General features: G+C 52.7%; 1 protein-coding gene across 3 annotated transcripts in view; it reads left to right on the top strand.

The window, feature by feature from the left end:
* The window catches only part of Dpys (dihydropyrimidinase), a 64,688-nt gene that overhangs the window by 17,765 nt on the left and 37,069 nt on the right, over positions 1-9,854 (top strand). For all 3 annotated transcript variants that reach the window (XR_002818261.1, XR_002818262.1, XM_012517162.2), the window contains 2 exons: positions 1,926-2,105; positions 3,222-3,411. Coding sequence is in view for 1 of the 3 variants with exons in the window: in XM_012517162.2 (XP_012372616.1) it covers positions 1,926-2,105; positions 3,222-3,411 (370 nt within the window). In the remaining 2 variants the exon portion in view is untranslated. The remainder of the gene's footprint in view (positions 1-1,925; positions 2,106-3,221; positions 3,412-9,854) is intronic.

Genomic DNA, 9,854 nt, shown 5'->3' on the forward strand with positions numbered 1-9,854 from the left:
GCACCCAGGCTTCCTCCCTCCCCCTTCCTCTTTCCTGTCCCCTTTCCTTCTCTTTCCTTTCCTCCTTTTCTCCCTGTTATTATTATACAAGATGGAGCCAAGGCAATGTAGCGCTTCTCACCATTTAGTATTTGAAGGCATCGCCCCATGGACATTGCTAGGTATATATGCCGTGCAGTGCTGTAACCCCAGGGGGGCGTAAACCACAGAGATTCCTCACCTCGAGTTCCAAAGCTCCAAGCCCAGGATCCAGCTGTGTGGGCAGGCTCCTCCCTAAGGAAGCTGTCCCATCCTCTCCGCTCCTCCTGGGGTTCACTGCTCACCTGGAACCTTCACCCCGTCTCTGCCTGCACTGCTTGTGCCGTGCTCAACATGGAGATCTGTGTCACAGTGTCCTCTTTTCTGAAGTCCCTGGCCGCATGGGCCTAGGTCTGCACTGACAACCTTCTCTGAACTCCAGGGACTCTGTGTCCAGCTGAGGGTGGGACTTCTGCACACAGTTGCTCACTGCGCAGAAGTCAGCCCCGTCCACAGCTCCTCCTAGAAAGCCTGGGAGCTCGGGGCCAGCCTGGGCTCTGGGCCCGTGCAGCACGGCGGGACTTCTTGATGGTGTGGGTGACGGCACACTTAACCCAGGCACCTAGAAAGGGTACTGTGCCCATGGGGGGCGCATCCTCCACCCCATCTTGGGAAGCCCCTGTGTGACCCTGCTAACACTGTGCAAAGCCACTCCTTACTATAAAAGGGAGGTTCATTCCAGCACATTCTGTCCCTCGCTGGTCTTGTGACAAACCACAGACCCAACCCATCTCACTTCCACTCTCAACATGGCAGCATTTCTTTCCGTTCAATTTCTGTATTAATTTGTTAATTAATTCAGCAAAACCCCAGGGGCAGACAGGTGGCCAGCAGCAGTCACAGGGCTACAGGAAAGAGGAAAAAGTTAGTGAGGTGACGCCTGCGGTGGGGCGAGGGGCTGACTGTTGTCCCCTCATTCTCCATCTGTGCTTATTCAGCAGCGAAAGCCCCTCGTTGTTTTATTTCATTCTTTTCGATGCATCACAAAGTTAAAGGTTTTGCTTGTTGATTGGTGTCGTGTCCACTCTTTAGTGCGGGCAGGGTCCCGGGGTTCACTGAATTGCTGGCCAGCAATCTGCCGAGGGCTGCCAGGTTTTTCCTTATGAAGTTGGAAGAGGTTTTGCCAGTGAAGACAGATATTCCTGTGCTTGCTGTGCTTTTCTTTGCATGTTAATCTGTAGGAGTTAATCTGTAGGAGTTCAACTTCATCTGCTCAAATGTACAAGTTTTCCCTTTCAGCATTCAATCCCCCTGAGGCAGGGCCCAGGCCTGCTAAGGAAGTCAGCTAATCCTACTAGGCCTCACTAGCCGCAGGGCAGCCCCCAAGGCCCAAGGCCGAGCTCACTCCTGAGCGTCCCCCACCCTGCGGCTACCTACCGCTCCACTGGCCCCTGGGCTGCTCGCTGGGGCCCCGCTTCCTGGCCGTGCTCCACGCTCTGCAGGCCTACACCTCTGCTTTCTCCTGCTAGGAGCCTACCCTGCGGCCTGTGGCTCTGACCCGACCCCTCCCCCACCTCCTGGATGTCTCTAAGTCCCTGACGCTTCTGCCACAGCCACACTGTTTCCCTCGCTTTCTACTTGGAGACAGGCACAGAGCCTTATGTCGGGGAGCAGAGGTGCTCCAAACAAAGCTGTTCACTTCTTCCTGCCTTATTCTATGAAGCAGCAGGAGCTCCTAGATGAGATCGGGGAGGGCATGGGAGAAAGACCAGGACTTCGCTGCACTTTAGGGAACTAAATGCTGTCTTTATTTTATTTGTTTCTTTTATGAATGTAGCTTTCTGGAGAATGTTGAAATTATCGCTGAGGCAAAAGAGCAACGTGTCGTGGTTGTTGTTGCCTCTTAGGTCAAAGAAGAAATGGCCATCCTCGCCCGGGAGAAAGGTGTTAACTCCTTCAAGATGTTTATGGCCTATAAGGACCTGTTCATGCTGCGGGACTCAGAGCTGTATGCTGCCTTCCAGCAGTGCAAGGGGATCGGCGCTATCGCTCAGGTCCATGCAGAGAACGGCGACATCATCGCAGAGGTGAGTGCTAGGCTGCGCTGGGCCAGAGGCAGGCGGCGCCTCAGAAGAGCAGAGCCAGAGGGGCTTGGGGAATCCCAGACACCTTGTTCGGCTGGCTTGAGCCCTGCCTGCTCTCGGGTTAGCACAGCTGGCTCCACTGAGAGTGAGGATTTCTCTGTTTCAGAACAGCTTGTGTTCCATATGTTTTTTAAATTTATGAAGGACGCAACCTCAAGCAGGTGCTCTGGTGAAAACAGTTTGCTCTGCGGTCCTCTGGCTCTGTGCTTCGTGTCCTTAGTCGCAGCTGCTGCTTCTGATGCCACATGGGCCAGCATCTGCAAAATTTGAGCCTCTCCCAGTGTAATAGATGTCTGTTTAAAGACCACTCTTTTCAGAAGCTGGGAATTAAAATGTGCTCTGGAGGAATCTAGCTGATATTTGTTTCATGTTGGCTCCATGATTGATGTCCAAAGGGCTCACCGTCGGTGGGGCTTGAGGAGACACCCCTGCCCCTCGATATTAGCTGGCCTCTTCCCTCCGAGTCCTGCTCCCACTGGAGTGAGGGAGGTGGAGACTGAGGCAGGTGGCAGTGAGCATAACAAGGGGAGAGTGGAGCTGGGAAGCCAACAGGCCAGGGGTCAAGTGTGACTTCACACTTTCTGGCTGTGTGACATAGCCGAGGCATTCGCTGCTCGGTCAGGACTCTTGCCTTTTTCGTAAGGATGAAGTACAGTTCTGGGGAGTGACAACAACGGGTCCAATAACCACTCAACAGATTGGGCTGGGAGCCAGGGAAAGTGATTCAGTAAAAACAGAGCAGGAGTAATTGGGTACTAGATCACCAGGAGTCATTTCGACAAGGGTGTCTGCTGTTTAGTTTTGTTTTGACCTGAATCAACACTCCCTCATAAATGTGGACCTTGCTTTTCAAAGCACTTGATGAAACCCCCCCCCCCCTTCTTCAGGCACCAGAGTGTGATGACGAGGTGTCACAGAGCGCTGGTACGCTCGGGGCGTTCGGGTTCTACACCAGACACGCCACACAGCACCCCTGCCTGTGCTCACTGAGGCCATGGTCTCTGGGAGCCTCTCATTTGCAGGCTCGGTGCTGGCCTTGACCCTTCCCTGTCTCTCCAGGAGGCCAAGAAGATGCTGGCTCTGGGGATCACCGGCCCCGAGGGCCACGAGCTGTGCCGGCCCGAGGCCGTGGAGGCAGAGGCCACGCTGCGCGCCATCACCCTGGCCAGCGCGGTGAGCTGTCCCCTGTACGTGGTGCACGTCATGAGCAAGTCTGCAGCCAAGGTCATAGCGGACGCCAGGAGAGACGGTGAGCCCCGGACAGCCCCGCCTGCCCCAGCCGGGCCAGCGCCCGGTGAGCCCCCGCAGCTGCCCTGCCGCCTCGGGGAGTGGCCGCCGCGGGCCTCGGCTTTTCTTCCTCCTGTTCCACCAGCGCAGGTCTTCCTCCTTCCCGGCCGCCCGCACGTGGCTTTCTTCTCCGCTCTTCCTCCAGGTTGTGTCTCTGCTGCCCTGGGGGCTGCGTCCACTGCTTTCTCCCGCGGGGCGCCAGCCTCCGAGCCGCAGGCAGTGCCTGTGGCCCTGCAGGCTCCACGCCAAGCGCTGGGAATTTCCACGGTGGTCCACACCTCCGGGCTTCTTTTGAATTGGTTTGTCTCTCTCACCTCCCAAGCAATTATCCAAAAGCGTCTTTAGATGACTGCTTTAAGGTGTTAAAATGAACGTTATTTTTACCCCAAGGCGCCTAAGCACCCGGCTCTCTCGTTCAGTCTAGCAGAGAAGAGGCAGGCTCCTGACCTTGGGAGGAGTGCCCCAGAGCAGTGAGTTCACTTATTTACAAGTACCGTCGTCGAGGACGGGTGGAAACAAACGCTGTGCCTTGCACCAGAGGCCACCGTCCTCCCGGAACAAGCGTGTAGCTCCTGCTCGGATGCATGCAGGCACAGCAGTCATCCAAGTCATCCTGGCGGCCCCCTGCCCCTGACACGGGGCACAGTTTTATCATACGTATTACAAGGACTATGATCCTGGATTTGTACGTCTAGGACTAGTACTAAAATAAATCTTGTCAAAATTGCTTTTCTGTGCGCGAGGCTTCCGTAAGGACTCTGAGCCATCTGCACTTTTCGAGCGTAATCCGTCGATGTGTGCGCTAGGCTTGCTTCTGCCCACGCATTAAGGGGGTCTTAGTACCCGCGGTCTCCGATTGCGCCCTCCCACGCCCCGCTTATGCTAGAACTGCAGGACTGGCGGCGCCCTCGAAAAGCAAAGCGCGATTTAGATTTGCCCAGCAGATGGCGCTGCTGCCAACGCTGTGCAGTTGCCTTTCCTTTGTAAATTGCGTCACATAATACGGAAATAGATTTAAGAAACAATAAAACTAGCAGGAAATGGACAGTCCTGACCCACCAGCACTAAGAGAATGTCATCAAAATTGGAGCAAAGGTCTGGTTTTAGAGTAGAGATGATAGAAAGTTATTAAACTTAAGTATAGGCATTTCAATTTTATTTTAAATACCTTAAGTTCAATTTATTTCTTGAATATGTAAAATATTTACATGACCCAAAAGTCAAAATTATATATAAAAAGTATTCGTGGAAGTCTGACTTCCTTCTTATATTTGAAAAGTAATTATTTTCATGAATTTATATCTGGCCTGTATTTACAGTTTCTCTTTACAAAGTGAAAATTATATATCTTCTGATTTTCTCTTATATCCTGTACAGAAAGTAGCACCCTAATACAACAGTGTGTGCCTCGCTTCTTTTGTTCCCCCACTTGGTGTTCTAGCGCACAGCGGCACACGTGGGTCGTTTCCAAGCTCTTGCTATCGCAACTAAGCCGGGCCGCAACCTTGTATCTACGCAGTCTCGTACTTTGCAAGGCGTGCAAGTCTCCAATTGCTGTTGCAATAAAGAGCCACAAACTTAATGGCTTAAAACAATGAAGCTTTATTATCTCAGTCCTAGAGATCAGATCTTAGGTAGGTACACTGCAACTCTCAGTCACTTGCTTTGTTCCTGAGACAAAATACCCAACACTGGCTTTACAGGAGGATGGTTAATTGCAGCTCACGGTTTTGGCCCACGGTCAGCTGGCTCCAAGGCAGAAGCAGGTAGACAGAGGGACCTGGTGGGGGAGATTTCACCCTCCTGGGCCAGAAAGCAGAGGAAGGGGGCAAGGCCTAGAGAGAGACATGCTCTCCCAGGCCACTCCCCGGGGCCCACCTCCTAAGTGCAGGTTCTGCTGTGAACCTCAAGGGTGAGTATAGCACCCCTTTATCCAATCATCTTCTAAACACAGGGGGCTTTGGGGGACAGTTCAGACTTGCAAGGCAACTCGGGGCGAGCTAGCATCGGTGTCTGCAGGGCTGAGGTTCCTCCTGGAGGCTTCAGAGGGAAGCCCTTCCCTTTTCTTTCCAGCTCCCAAAGGTCGCAGCCTTCTCTGCTCGTGGTCCCCTCCATGACCTTCCGTGACCTTCAAAGCCAATAGTGCCCTGCTGAGCTCTTTCTGATCTCGTTGCTCCAGCCTCCTCTTTTCTTCGCTCTTCAGCTTTAAAGATGCTTGGGTTGCCTTGAGCCTGCTGGATTAATTCAGCGCCAGCTTTCAATCTAGAGCTCCGGATTCACAGCTGTGATTTTCGCTGTGTGGTGAAATCTAGTCGCAGGCCACACTCATCAGAGCGTGGACGTGGTTGGGGCTCCAAGATCCAGTGCCCACGAAAAGGCATCCTGGGGGCAGATTCCTGGAGTCTGACTGCTGGTCAGAGAAAAAATGCCTGTGGGATTTTTTTAGATGCAGCCACATTCCTTTTCAGTGCAATCATAAATGTGGAATGTTTAAAACATCATCCCAAATGTCCTAGCTGAGCCAGATGCATTGTAGTTCTTGTGAAAATGCCTTAATGCTCAGGCAGAGAGGCCGCGGAGTTCTGGGACAAACCAGGAGGGGCAGTCTCCACCCTCCCAGAATCCCTTGCAGCAGGGCCTGTGACCACTGAGAGCCAGAGGGAAAGAGACACAGGGCCAAACTGTGCACATGGTGGGTGCCTGTCCCAGCGACCCCAATGACAGAGCGGCTTGTCCACACCGCCTTTCAGGGAAGGTTCCTCCACTCTGTCTGTGCACGGCTATTATCTACTTCATTTCTGAACAGGAAAGAATAATGGGGCTCTGTAAACTATGGTCCTTTATTCAAAAGAATTCAGCCTTCCAGGTGTCTGACCCAGAGGTTTCCCCTCCTTCAATGCTGGGCCCTGTGCCTTCGGGGGTCTTGACCCTGTGGAGGCCCCGGAGTGCAGTGCTGGCACCGCCAGGGGCTCACTGGGCTCCCAGAGCCTCAGCCCCCATCCCCAGGCCTGCTGACTCACAGAGACCGCCCAGCCCTGTGTGTCACGAAGTCTGAAGCCCCACTCCAGGAGGCACACAGGGTGTCCAAGTATTGACGGACCCTACTGCAGCAGTGTAGAGTACAGTGCTGATCCATTTCATTCATTATTCACTTGCCAGCTCTGCATCCGGCATGATCATGACAGTTACCGCTGTCTGCTGAGTGCCTAATGTGCGCTCGGCATGCAGCGCTGTTTCAATATTTTCTATCTCACTTCAGGTTTTACTCTGTCTCATTTATATGTATTTTAGTACATATTATCTTTTCAAACTTGTAATAATAATGCCTCAAGCTCACCTTTATCCCTGTTTCGTGGCTGATAAGAATAAGGCTTGGGAGATGACTGGTAAGTTAAACCCCAGACACATTCACTAGTAGGTGCTACAAGTAGAGTTCAGGCTCGATCCACGGGACAGGAAAGCCAGGCGCTTTCCGTCATTTCTCATCCACTTCAAGAAGCCATTGGGCTAGAGTTGGGGAAACGTGGGCTCCAAGTTTAGATTTAATGGGCTCAGCTTTTAAAAAATTTAACTGACACTTGGCATTGGGACATTACATTTTAAATATTTTACTGAGCACAAGGACATCTCGCTAGCTTTATCCTTATTAAAGGGGTGATGCCTGACAGGGATGCAGATGATGAAACAGTTGATGGAAAGGAAGCGCCTCTGTTAGCCTCAGTTCACTCTTTGGAGCTACGGTTTGAACTATCCGCACGGTGCTTGGCGGTCACCTCCAAAATCTTACTGTGTAACAGCCAATTGCAATTCTTGAAGATACCCCAGTTCCCGTGAAAGATGAGTATTTAGCTCATGCATTTATTGCTGTCCCCTCCGGGCATCTCAGGCAGTGATGGCGGCCTTGGGTGGCACGCAGGCTCTGGTCTGTAGCTGGGTCTCTGCACTTGCTGCACCAGCTGAGCCGCACGCTGGAGCCGCTGCGGCCTGCGGTGTGGTGCGGTGCTCTTCTATGCGTGTGGAGGGAGCTGGAGAGAAATTTGCACTGCTAAGTGCAGTGAAACCTGTGTAACTGAGATTCGCTCGTGCAGAGGGGTCTCAGGTCAGCACCCCCTTCACTGTAGGCTCAGAGTGTAGCAGAGCTTGTTGCCGTGCAGGTAGACCACTGTAGCCCTGTAGGGTTTCTTGGCTTTCCCAGAATGTTTCCAGGTTGCTCTTTTTAAAATGAGTTGAGAAAAGACGCAAACTCTTTCTCCAGCGTATCGTGCGAGTCTCCAGCTCCTTCACGTCACTGTCCACTCAGTACGGCCTGGGAGACCCTACATCTGGCGCGCTCTCTCAGTTCCCAGTTCTCCTCTTTGCTTATACTTGGGAGATCCTCCAGAGCCTTTTCAGGCAAACTACTGAAATTTCACTGCCTGACTCTTGTCCTTGGTGCCGCGTGGCGTGCAGAACTCTAGGCTCGGGGTCACTCCTCTTGCTTCGACTGCATGATCCTATCTCTGCAGGTGCTGAGAGGCGCCAACCTTCCTCTACAACTTGTCTGACCATCTGGAGTGCCCTCCCGTGTTCTTTCATCCCAGAAGTCTAGAATTGCAATTATATTTATTTAGTATTTGGCCTTTTAAAAACTTCTTAGGCCAGGGAGATAGCTCAGCGGCACAAGGGCCTGCTCGGCAAGCACAAGGTCCTGAATTAGATCCCCGGTACAAAAAACAAAAAACAAAAAACAAAAAAAAAAAATCTCATCTTCCTGTTCAGAGGCCTCTTTTATCCTGAAGGCTGAGCTTTAGTTCTGAAATTTTTCCTCCTGTCATCTCCATGATCATGTTCTCTTGCACCTTCTGGGGAGGGCTTCTGTAATCCTCTGTGTCCTTTAACTATTGTCACTCTGTTAGTTAGTCAACTTGGCTGAATCAGCTCCGGCAGATCTCAGCATGGGGGCCTTGCCCTGCAGGTGGGCAGGGCCCAGGAATTGAGAAAGGCAGGAAGCCAGCCCTGCCCTGCTTCCCTGGAGAAGTCCCAGTCTTCAGAGGAGCTTGATCTTGGCAGCTGCACCACTTTTGGAGAAGTGCTGGTCTTCGCAGTCAGCGCAGAAGGAAGAGAGAGGCTTGATGGACGCCGCCGCAGCTGCTGCTCCTCCTCTGCTCTTCATTGTTTTCTGCCGCATGAACTGCTGTTGTTTGCCTTGGAGCCAGCGGAATACGGACTGAACCCTCCAGTAACTATGAGCTAAATAAACCTTTCCTTCCTTCATTTTGAGTGTCGGGTATTTGTCCCAGCAACGAGTTAAAAAGTGACTAAGACAGTCACCTTTTCAAAACACCTTAACACCTTTCTCTTCACCTAGGAAGCTTTTATTTCCTTTCCCTGCCTCCTAAAGAACTATGTATTCATACAGTTATTACCAAGAAAATGTTCTTGGTCCCTGATTGCGTCTTCTTTTCTATACATCCATCTTTTCTTGATCTCTCTGAGACACTGAGGAAGTGCTTCCCCTTCTTCTGTTTCCCGCATTATCTCTGTTATCTTCTGGGTGAGATTTTCAGGTTTTAAATTTGTTGGCTCTCCCTGCCTGCTTTCTGTGCTGCCCATGTTCCCCCAAGTGTCTGGTGGCCCCGGGGATTCTGCGGGGTCCTTGGGAGGCTTGGGGCGGGGTCCCGGTGGGCTGCAGCCCAGCTGTGCAGCCTCCCAGGGTGGCCTGGACATCAGACGCCCTGCTTCTCCCTGGCTAAAGCCGAGTCAGAGACACCCACTCTCCCTGCTCTCCACCTCCTGTGTTCCACTGCAAGCGATGTGCCTGCGGGCCCCTGCACCTTGACCTGTTGTGCCAGAGGTCCCTCTGCTAAGCCTCGCTCATGAGCTGTTGTCACCTCATTCTTTCCACCGTCCCGTTCTGTCCAGCCCTCGGTGGCCCTGGTCCTTCTTGCAGTCCAGATGCCGCCATGAGCAGTGGGTTCCTGCCAGGCAGGAAAATGTGAGGACGTTCGTGCCCTGTCTTTCCTGCGGCTTGCCCCCAAGGCTTCCTTGCACGCATTCCTTGTGCTGCCTTCTGTCATGCAGCACCTGCCGCCAAAGTCAAAGGAGCCAAGCTGCCAAGTCCAAGTCCCCGGAGCCAAGGCACATGACACTGGCAAGCAGTGTCACTCATGCTTCCATCTTCCCTAGGCTGCGCACAGAGACCAGACCTGGGGGGCAGGGGGCTCCGTGCACCCTCCTGGGAGAGCCAAGGTGCAGCAGCGAGGCCAGGCCAGCAGAGCGGTGCAGAGCGCAGGATGAGCTGGCTGCACTTGCATTTCCTGGAGGTTTTGGTTCATAGAGAACGGGCACCAGTGTGAGAATTCCTGGCTGTGAGACACCTTCCCTTTTCTGTCTTTTTCCTTTCCTTTCCTTTCCTTTCCTTTCCTT

The sequence above is a fragment of the Octodon degus genome, unplaced genomic scaffold (genome assembly GCF_000260255.1).
Source record: "Octodon degus isolate 3935 unplaced genomic scaffold, OctDeg1.0 scaffold00148, whole genome shotgun sequence".
NCBI lineage: Eukaryota > Metazoa > Chordata > Mammalia > Rodentia > Octodontidae > Octodon > Octodon degus.